At 40.3% G+C, this 13,199-nt stretch overlaps 1 protein-coding gene across 8 annotated transcripts in view; it reads right to left on the minus strand.

Annotated features, from left to right (window-relative positions):
- TPD52 (tumor protein D52) overlaps positions 1 to 13,199 on the minus strand; it is a 211,216-nt gene that overhangs the window by 73,662 nt on the left and 124,355 nt on the right. For 6 of the 8 annotated variants that reach the window (XM_045514146.2, XM_074354952.1, XM_045514143.2 and 3 more), the window contains 2 exons: positions 11,635 to 11,683; positions 6,298 to 7,930 (listed from right to left, as the gene is read on the minus strand). In XM_045514146.2, the coding sequence (XP_045370102.1) occupies positions 7,811 to 7,930; positions 11,635 to 11,683 (169 nt within the window). In that variant the 3' untranslated portion in view covers positions 6,298 to 7,810. Of the gene's footprint in view, positions 1 to 2,083; positions 2,327 to 6,297; positions 7,931 to 11,634; positions 11,684 to 13,199 lie in introns of those variants that run through there. The other 2 variants (XM_045514152.2, XM_010951636.3) reach the window with 2 other exon arrangements.

Consider the following 13,199-nt stretch of genomic DNA (forward strand, 5'->3'; position numbering starts at 1 on the left):
AGTAGTTACACATGTAAAATACACACCTTCCAGCTTTGAGAAAGTGAGGAAAAGGGAAAGGGGGCTTTTACATTTTACACAATAACCTTCACTGCTATTTACATTTTTTTTTTAAAGTAAGCACATATTACTTCTATACTTTGCAAACAATTTTTTTCAAAAATTCTGATCACACAATAAAGATGAACTTTACTCATCTTATAATCTCAGGATGCTCTTCAATTAAATAGATACAGAAACTTCAAAGAGTGAAGTAAAAGGTTTTTTTCCACAAAGTTGATTCTTTACATCATTACCTAACAACTGCTCATATTCCTCATGTCAGAAAAGTACTGAAAACTTCCAATACACACTAAAATAAAACTAATTTGGTATTTTCAGTTTTCTTATTACTCTTATGATTGTTTCAGCTCAATCACTATTCTGGACTCGGGCCTTTAACTCACATGTTCAAGCCTGTACTATTCTCACTTGTACATCGGTTTGTGAGCAGTCACACAGAGATCTCAATTCAAAGACAGCCCAGGCATAACTGAAGTTCAAATGTGCACTATGTGTACTATTCATTCATTCACCCATTTGGCAGACAATTACAAAATCCCAGTAAGAGTCAAGCACTGTACTAGATGCCAGGCAATTTTCCAGAACCCAAGACACTACCCATCTGTGAGCTGTTTGGTACTTGTTCCCAAGGAGATAAGTACAGAAATTGAGAGAGTTTATTTTTATGTAATTGAATATTGCCAGACATCCAATTTGTCTCCTGACTCTTAATATTCAAAAAATATGACTTGTTGAAGTCAGTCAGTAAGAGAAAGAAAAATACCATATAACTTATATGTGGAATCTAAAAAAAAGACACAAATGAATTTATTTACAAAACTGAAACAGACTCACAGACATAAAGAACAAACCAGGGGGAAATGAAGTTGGAAGGGATAAACTAGGAGGTCGAGATTTAGCGATACTACTATATATAAAATAGATAAGTTTCTTCTATACAGCACAAGGAACTATATTCAATATCTTGTAGTAACCTATAATGAAAAAGAATATGAAAACGAATACATGTATGTATGACTGAAATATGCTGCACACCAGAAATTAACACATTGTAAACTGACTCTACATCAATAAAAAAATAAATTTTTTAAATAAACAAAAGTTTATATTGGATAACACAAGGAACTATATTCAGTATCTTACAGTAATGTATAACTAAAAAGAATATGAAAAGTAATATATGTATGTATATGTGTAATTAAAACATTATTCTGTACACCAGAAATTGACACATTGTATACTGACTATACTTTAATTTAAAAATGACTTGTATTTATGTCTTCTTCTCCCATTTCATTTATCGAATAATTGTATTTTACAAAATTATTGCCTGAGACAGATGGATTTTTTAAAAAGTTAATTTACAGAAGAGGAAAGTGAAGCACCGACAGGTTAAACTACTTGCTCAAGTTCATTGAGACAATAATTCTCTCATTCACCTAACCATGAATTAAGAAATGTTTATGAAGAGCCTGGTACGCCAGACAATAAGCTCCATGCTGCGGCTACTGTGAAGAACAAGACCAGCGGAGAGCCCTGCCTCTCCCGGTGAGAGTCCAGTTCTACTCCGAGTTCCCAGAGTCGCTCTAGACGCCTCACTGGCAGCACTCGCTTCAGGAAGACACGCGCCAAAGAGCGTGGACAGCGCAGGTCCAGCATGTAAATACCACAAAAAGTACAACAAACAGGAAACCACCACCACCTGCTATTCCCAGTAGCCAGCAGCTGGGCCAGCTCACACCCCGGTTCCCCGCTCCACTCCCAACACAGGGCTCCACCCCGGTCTCCCGGTCCCACTCACCGAGAGGCGGGCTCCGCCCCGACTCCTGCCCCACCCTCTACGCCAGGCTCCGCCCTGATCCCAGCTCCACTCCCCACTACGTCCGGCTCCGTCTCGGCTCCCGGCTCCACCCCAACAGCGGGCTCCGCCCTGACTCCCGCCTCCAGCCCCCACTCTAGGCTCCGCCCCAACCCTCCGCCCCACCCGCCGCCGCGTCGCTGGCTTAGCCCCGCGACTCACTCTCAGCCGCCCGAGCTCCGCCTTCCGCTGCAGCTCCGAGTGCCGCTCCAAAGCGCTCGCGAAGCCGCCTGGACGCGTTCTAGGCTCCGTGGAGTCAGAACTCTCGCCTCCGGAGCCACTTTCAGTGCCTGCGCCTCGACAGGGCCGAGAGAACAGAAATACTCGCAGAAAATGACTCTCGGCAGACACGGCACGGGTTCGACACAGCGCCGCCATGACGGCTCCACAACCTCTGACCTTTGGCTTCTCCGCAAGCGCGCAGGTCACGGGGCGGAGCAACAAGAGGCCCTCCCCCTTGCAGAGCACTATGGGCCGGTGGGCGTGGCCTGGTCGCACGGGAGGAGTGTGGGGTTAGAGAGGGTTTAAGCTTAACTCACTGGGCTAATTCTTGGTGGCTGGAGGTCCTCTGTTGGCAGCGACCCGCTGAGTTTTGCATGATAAGAGTTTTGAGTTGCAGCCGTTTCGCCGTCCCAGACACCCCTTGGACCTTGTTCTGATGTAAATTCTTAACAATGCGACGCTTGCTGCCCCCGCCGCCCGCTTGTCTGCTCATGTGGGCCCCAAGGCTCATTCCCCCGCCGCTCTTCAGGTCTTTGCTCAAATGCGAAGTTCTCCTCGATTATCTCATTTAGAACTGGAACCCCAGGCAGTGTTGGGCTCCCACAGTTTTCTTTATATCGTTTAGCACTTAGTATGCCAGTAAGTTTACTTATGGAGGCAGGAATTTTGCAGTTGGATTCCTGACAGCGGGCATAAATTGGGCTTAAACGTTTGTGAAAGCCTGGATCCAAGTTTGTCTTTCTTCGCCTATATTGCGGTCAGTTCACTCACGTTGCAAAAATACTAATCTGAGAACTTTCTGGTCACCTGTAGCTAGCTACAATTACCTCTAGGGAATTAAGAAATTTAGTAATGTCTAACTGTGTACCACTCCACGATGTTAATTGCCTGAATTTACCCACCCTCTTCAAAACGGAACCCAAACACCGTACTTGGAGCGTTTATGAATTAAGCTGTCCATCCATCTTCTACCCAGCAGTTTTATATTAATCCGTAATTATTGTTTGGGGGGAAGCAGCAAGCACTTTCCCCTCTCATTTGGAAGTACTTTGACAGAATGCATTTATATGTATGACAACCCCTGTTTTAATAATGCCTTTGATTATGGATTTTGAATCTTCCTGATGTTCTCATCAATTGCACACAGTAGACAGAACACTTCTAGTGCAGCAACCTTGGAGTGGTGTGTAACTGTATGAGTCACACACGGCTTATTTCTAGCCACCGATAGGGTAATCCTTAAAATTCCGTAGTAGGCTTAAGATAAATTCTATGCCAGGTGGATTCTTTCTTTTGGTTCATAAACTTTATTTCCTTTGACTATTTATGAAGCCTTGCCTAAGGTATTTTTGCATTACTGTTGCTCATTCTGTTTCCCTTCAGGAAAATGTGGTAAATTGTGAACAGCATTGGTCATTGCTCTCAGTTCTAGTCCTGACTCCAGTCCTGATCACAGGCAAGCCAATATGTTTCTGATTTGGTTCCCTCACGTAAAACCAAGTTATTAGCCTCTGTCTTGAATTTAAGGAAGTGCTTTTATAAACCGAACTAAATTAGTATCTGCAAAATAAATGGTATTACTAATATCCCAGCTCTAAAATTCAATAGATGTGTTATCTTCATGTCCTACCTCAGCCAGACGATAAATTCCCTGGGGATTGTGACAACAGGCATTTTGGGACAAATCCTGATGTTTTTAATGGATAAGAGTAAGTTTGTATCAACTGACTTCAGGTATGCCTAGTTCTCTGCCTTTGGCAGAGCAGCAGAAACAGCAAATGAGAAGGAGTGTAAAGGACTGAGCAGGTCTGCACACTGTCCTTGCCAGCACCAGTGCCAAACGTAACATCAACTCTCAAGGCAATGCTTTAACGTCTCCTTGGCACCTTCTGACCCTGCTCTACTCCTTGAACCACACCTTCCTTCTTGATTTATTAAAAATACAAGCTTCTTTTTTCCCATCTAGCCTGCAAATTGTTTGTATGCTTTGCAAAAATACTATTAATGGCAGATAATAAGTGAATAAAAAACAGTTCGAAGTCCTGGCTCCACGTCTGCTGGCCATGGTCTCATCTATGAAACAGTGACAGCCTCACATCCTTGAGTAAAGAATTAAAGGAAATGGGTGTGAAATGCCCAACGCACTTACTGAACACTCAATAAACAGGGGCTATTAGTGGCGAGGTGGAGGTGACCAGAAGGTGATTTAGAAATCCATGCCTCTCAAAATGCATGAACACCTGGAAAAAAAGACAGTGCTAGTGATACACTGGGAGGTATCAGCATCACGCTAAACATAGCCACGTCAACCACAGAGATGAATTAAGATCATTAAGAATATCACGTAGAAGATGACCAGATATAGGCAATAACACTTAAGGACTTGGAAGAATACCAGAAAACAGTCAAACTGGATTGTAAGAACAGAATTCATTCTAAAAGCCAAGGGGAAAACTGAAATCACGTTGGGATGGAGTGTTAAAGTCATCAAGTAGCATTTATTTCAGTATGAAACCCTGGCAGGTGATGGACGTGTGCAGGCCCTGCCCTCTGGGGGCTCACAAACTAAAAGTGAGTTCTTTGGGGCTCATTTTGATTTGGGTTCTTCTTGATTTCAGAATCGGAACATGGAAATTGAAATCTAAGGTTTTCAGGTTTATTTAAAAGGGATAATGCCTTACTGTTAACTCTAACCCAGTCTGGCCTCCATAATTAACCCAGTTGCAATGGGACAGTCACTAATTTAATGACCAAATGTCTCTGCATTATGGACAAAGATCTGAGTTTTCATCTGAGTCTCAAGAGCTGTGAAGAAACGTGATCCTGATGTAGGGCCTCACGCAGCATCTCCTCTGGCACATAGACGGCAAAGTCACTTCTGAATAGCTTTCCTGTAGCTTATTGTTTGATACACTGATGCCATAGCTGCTCATGGTTCTTTCTCTACCCAGGATAGCAAGGGTCAGGAGAGAAGTTGTATCATCAATGTTATCCTCAACAGGCAGGTAATACGTACAAAAGAACCCATACCCAAACTAGAATTTTTATTGTTTTCAAGCACTATACAAAAATAATAGACAGTGTGTATTTCTTGATTAACAGATCCAGAAATAGTCCAAATTAAACATGTTTTTTTCCTCTATTTCAGTAGTTTATTTGCATTACTATTAGGATAATTCAGTGAGTACTACTCTCTTCCATTGATTACTTTGGCCTCAACAGGCATAAGAATTCTTGCTTTATTTCCCAGAGACTCCATACATTAAGGACGTTCCTTTGTAATAAGGGGATAATTCCAGGAATTACTTTTCTTCTGTCACACTGCTTGAATCGCTAACAATCTGCGATTTTACTCTCGAGTTGCTACGTTCTTAAGAGTGTCAAACAGAAAACATAGTGGAGTGACCAGGGCCCCTCTCTGGTGTTCTTAGTAATTACTATGTTCTGAATTGCTTAAATGCCCTTGAATTCATAATACTGAATCTTCCACAAAGACTATTTGAGTAATACTTCTAAGTTGATGTTTATTTTTCTAAATTTATCCCCCCTCTACTTTTTGCTACTTTTAAGAGGCAGAGTACTTTGCAATACATTAAATCATCTCTAGACTAAGTGGAGGTGGATGTCTAGAAAAGTGATTCTCCAGTTTCTTCTTTCACAACCATCACCAGCAGCCACATACATCCATGCCACCTTCCAGCCCTATTTCTATCATTTCCCCCCAATAAAGAGATTTGAGGATATTTTACTCAACTAAAGAAATTGCCATCCTCTCCATTTTGCCTTGTTAAAAAGACAGTAATAGGGCAGGACACCCAAGAAACAATGTGATGAAGAGATGTTATGATAAAAACAACTGAAAGACTAGTTGGTTGAAAAAAAATAATTTAACACCTATGTTGAATAACCACAATATTTCTATAAAAAGACAGATTTCTACAGATTCACCCCTCTGGGACAATGCTTCAACAACCTTTGCCTTAAAGCCCCTTCAAGTAAATAATGTATGTCAGTCTGACACCATGAAGCAGTGATTTAAAGCAGATGGTTAAAAAAAAAAAAACTGCCTTTTTTAAAAAAGTATGGATACCAGTTGATTATTCAATAAGCTGTTTCCAGACCACTGGTCTCGTAATAAATCTCGAGACCTAGACTACTGATACACAGAATTTATTAAGCTTTTCACATGTAATAGAGCATAGTTTTAATTGCATCTGAAGTGCTAACAAGAAGCTGTAACAATCAAGAATGGCAGCGTGTTATTTTATAACAATCAACACTTGTGGCTTTTCAGATTTGGTTTTCATAATATATAGTATTATCCCAAAGTAAATCTAGTCATGCTTTTTAAAAAATGCTTTAGGTCACTCCAAGCTTGGCAATTAACATTTGGCATAAACAATAACAGAACAATCACTACTTGATAAATAACAAATACAACAGTGTAACCATATACAGCACAAGGAAAAGACAGTGGTCGTGAGTAGCTATTACAGTTACCAGAGTACCTTGGCCTCCATGCAGATACTCCCGGAGGCTTTGGTTCATTCAGCCCTGACACTCAAGTTTTCAAAGCTGGGGGCAATGTCTGCAGTATCACTTTATAATTTCTAACACACTGAAAACAAATAAGTAGAAAATGATGAGTTGATTCTTATTAATGCATTAAATCCTCAGGAGTTATCACCAACCCCTTAGTAGAAAAATGTTTCAAGTTCTATTAGTCATATAACTTCGTGTGCTTATTTTAAATGGTGCTAAATGAATTAAATGAAGACAACAACGTTAAACCTAATGTGATTGATTTTAGCTTTTCGGCTACCTAGATCTAAAAAACTTTCAGGCTTTAGAACTGAATGTTTTGAGGAGAGTGTTCATATTTCAACCTATATGCGTGATTCAGAACGTTATTTTACAATTTCCTCCAAAACTAAAGTTTCAATCTGGTGAACAGTAAGTTGATGTAAGTAGTTTAATAAGCAGCACACTGAAATGGTGACTGTCACAGATGGTGCTAAACAAGGATGTGGAGGGTTCCACTCTCAAGCCGCCTAGGATTTTGAATCACTGTACATCTTGTCATTTATAAAATTATAACAAACTGAATATAGAGCTGATTTTAGTTTGATGTCTTCAGAGACCCAAGATATAAGATACCTTACACCAAAACTGTGTTTTTATTTGAAAACATTTTCTTGTGGCCAGTAGTTCTTCCCTTGGAAGTAAAGAAAATTATGCCAAAACTTTTAATAACCAGGATACAGCAAATTTTAAAGAACAATACTAGTTAGGAATCAAATATACAGAGATTCAAAGAGAAAAAGAAAATCATATAGAAGACAAAGGTCAAACTACTATCCCAGATCCAGAGCAATTTTGTAAAAGAGGAAAACAATGATCATTCTAGTGAGGATCCCACGTACTATGCGTGTTTCTATACTGATGTTTCCTAAATAAAGGGCCTTGAATGCACATGAAAGGGTGTTTCCCAGGAACAGAGGTGAAGATGTTTTTATGTCGTTCAACCCACAAACTATTTGGTCAAAAGAACATGTAAAGCTAAATGAAAGCACATCTGGTGGAAATTCATGGCAATGACTGTTGACAAGATGTGCTTAGATCTCGCTTGCAGCATCTGGCAGTGAGTAGCAGAACAAAAGGAGGATCTCACAGGCTTTCCTGTGTCTGTTCTGGAAGAGGCTCCGTGGTGGTGGCACTGGCATTTGCAGTCGAATTCAAGACTTCTCCAAAATCACCGCCAGCAGGCTTGGTTCCCCCTACTTTAGACTTTTAAAAGTTCAAAAAGGAAAAGACGTTATGAAACAAACTTTGCTGACTCTACATAAAGTAACTTTAAAGAACAAAAAATCAGGAACCTGATAGCTCAGTGATTATATATGTATAGAATGTAGTGCTGTTGTGGTGCTCAGTGTGGTTTAATTAAAAAAAGAAACTTACACAGACTTCCCTGCTGAAATATTCAAATTGGCAAATTCTTTTCCCCAGCTTATTCTTCACAGCAAAATGTAACGAATTTTTTAAGACCCATTATTCTAAAATAGCTATTGATTTCTGTTTATAGTTGAGTAACACTTCCGTGAACTGAGTACAATGAAGAAAAGAAATAACGTGTATGCTTCCCAGTTACAGCATAAACTTTCTAACCTTTTGCTATTTAAAGTGTGCAAGGACCTTGAGACCCAGCATCACCTGGGAGCTTGTTAGAAAACTGGAACCTCAGACTGGCCTCCCCACCTCCGTCTGCAGAACTGAAATCTGCACTTCAACAAGATCTCTGGATGCTTCCTACACATAATAGTTTGTGAAGCACTACTACAACTTACCTGGCCTGAACATTTATCAATAAACATTGGTTTGAATGAATATATCTGCCTTACACTTGTACAATACTGTATGCTTTTCAGAACCCTTAGAGATGTCACTTATCCTTAACGCTGATGTATATACTTTGTGCTTGTGCAAGTGTTCTCTCTACCCCTCCCTTCCTCCCTCCACACCTCCTGCTTCCATCCCCTAACTGGCCAGCAGGACAGCTAACATTAAGAAACCAATCAGTGATCAAGGACGCAGTTCATAGTGGGTTTGAATCTGCCCTTGCTCTTAGCTCAGTCTTAACTGGCCAGACTCTAACTAATTGGAATCTAGCTGAAATTTTCTCATTATTTTTGGTCTCCCATCTAAAATCTTTGAAATATCTGAAAAAATTTGCATGACTTATATTCACTGTATATTTATGAAATTTACGAAAACATTCCTTAATCATAAGAAAATGTTAAGATCCCTTGCAATTCAACATGTCTAAAACTGAACTCCTCCCATGGCTGGTCCCATCTCTATTCTATTCTAAGACTTTGAATGGCAGTCCCACCTCCCAGTCAGACTCCTAGAGTCATCTTTGGTCCTTCCCTGTCTCATTCCACATCCAATCGCTAACTTTTTGTCTGTCATTTCTAAATTCTAAATATCGAGAGACGTCCCACTGGAGATGGCTTAACTCACTGCACCGTCATCTTTGGCCTGGGTTCCAACACCTTTCTCCCAACTGGTCTCCTTCTCCAGTCTTTCTCCCCTTACATCGGCAGGGCAGCCAGAGATCTTTCTAAAACGCGCAGAAAAATCTCTCAACGGCTTCCCACTTTTTCTTTAACATGGCCCATCCACTTCGTCTCCTCCTTAACACCTTAGAGCACAGCAAAGTTCCTGGTGTTCCAGGAATGGGGACCCAAAGCTTCAAATGTTCCCTTTAACCAAGAGGCCTCCATTTACAGGACTGCATCCACTGAGAAGCCCTCTCTGACCTTCCTTCCTGCCAAGCATTACGCAGTTCCTGCCAGTGACCCTGACTGAAGCCTCTCCTGTCACTGTCATAGCACCTTACCTCACTTTATTTTGACTGGCCATCTAATTGTCTAAACACCTTGCAGAAAGATCTGTGTTTATCTTCCTCACTGAGGTTTTTCCAGTGTCCAACACTCATCTCCTGACACATGGCAAATGCTCAATGATCACCATTAATGACTCAATCCAAAATCTAAATGTAAGTATCTGCAGACCGGATGCTTAACTGAATACAAGTGTAAGTTAGAAAAACTGCATCCCAAGCTATAGTTTACAGCTTCCTTGGTGACTGATACGTGTTTAATGTACTATCCTTTTAAAAATCACATATTTTTCCACAAGGACCTCCTGTATAGCACAGGGAACTATATTCAATATCTTGTAATAACCTATATGGAAAAGAATCTGAAATACATATATATATATATTTCATATGTATATGTATAACTGAATTGCTTTGCTGTACACCTGAAACTAACATTGTAAATCAACACTTCAGTAAAAAATAAAATTTAAATAAATAAATATTATATGTTTTTATCTGAATAATTTCTAGGCATATTTTAAAAGCACATTTCACCACAATTTATAGAGTCTAAATATAATCAGGAGGAAAGAACATAATAAATGACTGGAAGTCTCTCCTCATCGTCAGTGTCAAAGAACACAGGTCCCCTGGTTTTCCAGGTAGTCGTTTCAAAAACTGACACTGAGGGGTAGAGTTTAAGAAGAGGCTGTGAAATGCCTGAAACACTGAGAACTGAATTCCTTGCAATGTACAGTTTGATTTCAAATATATGACTAGGCATTAATAAGAATAAAGCAGGCCTCTGGTACTGGCCTAGAAGAATGACTATGATATATTTTTGCTCATCAAGCACGCATTAAGTAGCTGTAATGTGCTAAGGACTCTAGGCCACTGAGAAGCACAGAGAGCAAAATGAGCAGGTGCCTGCGTTTGTGGGTTCACACCTGCTAGTGTGAATGAACAAGTTGTAGGACTGTGTGTACAGTGTGATTCCTTTTTGAAAAAACATTTATACCTGTATGTAGAAACAGAATGGGTGGGTAGTAGTGTTTCTATGTGCAAGGAAAAAAGATCCAGATCGTGGTACACTGTTTGGTTTTCCTTCCATAAGCATACCCTGATTCTGTAATTTTAAAAAGCTGCATTTAAAAACAAGTGACTCAATTACAATTCTGAAAGACCAAATCTGAATACTTATTTTTAAGCTGATTTATATAAAACAATTAAGATACTAGCTTTAGTCCTTAAAAATATCCACCATAATTATCAGAATTTGTTTTGGAAGAAATGAACATACTGGCTTTGGACAAAGTCTGCAGAGAAGACTGGGCAGTGGATGGGAACAGAACAACATTTCTGGTCCCTTGTGATCCTTGAAGACCTTATTGTTTTGAATATAGTCTTGAAGATAGTACAACTGACAAATTAATAAAGCTAATTGTTATAGGAAAATGTCCACCTTTACCAGAATCAAAGCAAAAAGTAAAACAATGAATCATCAATGATGGTGACCATGGCATCAGCATCATAATAAAAATTCCCAATAATTAAGGATTAAACAAACAATCTCCATCATAAGGCTATGCAGGCAGCCATTAAACATAATACTGAAAAACAATATTTAATGATACAGAAAAATGTTTATGATTTATGGTCTTAATTCTTCTTCAAAGCATGACAGCATAGTCCTATTACGTATCACTGTCCAGGTTGTGGGAGCAATTTTTTGTGTGTTTTATTCTTTTTGCTTTTCTAGATTGTTTTTCATTTTCTACAGTAAGATTATATTAAATTTGGTCCAAGTACAAAAGTATTTGACGTGAACAATGCGAAAAGCAGCACAGACTTCTAAAGTACCCTTGTTTTTTAAATTACACATTTCTTTTCAGTACTTATGCTCCATGCTAGAACAAACACTCAAAAAAAATGATTAAAAGAGTACATATCACCTTAAAGACCCATTGATAATGTAAAGAACAGTTATTAAATTTAGTTAAATATTTTTTAGGGAGAAATACTAATTTGCATAATTTACCCACACCAAAGAAAGTTAAGGCACCAAACGAGATAATGCAACGACCCTATCCATCATCTCTCTACTTGCCTTTAAGTTTTCCACCTTTTCTTCAAATGATTTGAAAGTTGGGGAGTTTCTATGGAGAGAAAAGAAAAACAGTAAAATTACAAACACTGAACCAAAAAATCCAACAATTTTGAAAATATTATTATGGTATTCCTCTTTGCCATTATTCTCAATCAGCAAAAGAACACATAGAGCATAAGGAACACCTGTACCACAGGCGTGCAAGCATACATCCAACTACGTCTTACTATGTAAGATTATCGACTTCTGTTCAAGGTTTCTGCAGTGATGCCCTTTTGATTCCATGGAAAGAGCCAGTCAGACATACAGACACAGTCAAGTCCATGTGTGAGGAGAGGGAACAAGGTCAGGTAAAACAGCGATTCTGTCACTTCCCCAACCAACCTGTCACGGTACAAGAAAATGCCACTGTTCGATCAGTCTGATGCTCCAGAACTCGTGTGTAAAGTCACATATCGCCTGGCAAGATTTCTATACAAACCCCCATCACCTAAGCAGGACAAGCAGACCCTAGTAGGTTCCACAACAGGGATCCTGGCTCCCAGGAGCAGCTAACAGACGAGGGACCAAAAGGAAGGCTGTACCCACTTCACGGAGCTGCCCCAAATGACAGAAGCACCCTGAGCCCACAGGAGGCCTCGCCTGCACCTTCGCATCCGTCCGTCCATATGAATTAAGGAGGATCTCAGCGCCTGCGTCACTCCCACCTGGGTTTCTGAAGCTTTTCTACTGTTCACCTGCCCTCCAAGATCCTTCCTACCACCAAGATGACAAAGGTGAGGGGGGGAGGGAGGGGTTTCCTCCTTCCCACCGCGGCTGTGGGCAGCTGGTCCCAAAGCGTGGTCCCCAGACCAGCTGCATCAGTGGCTCTTGGGAAGTTGTCTGCAATGCACATTCTCAGATCCCACCCCAGGCCTACAGAATCAGAAACCAGAGGTGGGGTCCAGCAAGCAGTCCAGGCAGTTCTGATGCACACGGAAGTTTAAACCTAGCATTGTAGTGTTAAAAATCCTCCACCCCTACAGAGAGGTCAGCTGAGGGAGCGACGAGTGACACTTGCAGGTGCTTATGGATGAAAGAGGACAGCAGAATCAAATCACCAAATGTCACAGTGGGACAAGGGAAGTAGAAATGAAGAGGGTGAAAGGAAAGGGGACTGTAACCAAAGCTGATGAAGACAGAGGTGGTGTGACACGTACATCCGTGAAAAGAGGAGGTTGATTAGAGGAGCAGCGTTCACTTTTTCAATTAAACAGATTCCAGATATGAAACAACTTCACAGGGTTACAAAATAAAGCAGAAGTCATAATTTTTTTCTTAAAATCTTTTTTTAATGGACTTCTTGTGCCCAGCCTAACACTGGGGGAACAGCAACGGCAAACTGGTAAGAGTTTCCACGCAGCTTGTTTAGAGCAGATTCTAACTCCTACTTCAGAACAGTTCAAGTTAAACATCTAAATAAAGAATAAGAAAGCATCAAACTGGGGGAGGGTGTAGCTTAAATGGTAGAGCACATGCTTAGCATGCACGAGGTCCTGGGTTCAATCCCCAGTACCTCCATTAAA

Source organism: Camelus bactrianus, chromosome 29 (assembly GCF_048773025.1).
Source record: "Camelus bactrianus isolate YW-2024 breed Bactrian camel chromosome 29, ASM4877302v1, whole genome shotgun sequence".
NCBI classification, from domain to species: domain Eukaryota; kingdom Metazoa; phylum Chordata; class Mammalia; order Artiodactyla; family Camelidae; genus Camelus; species Camelus bactrianus.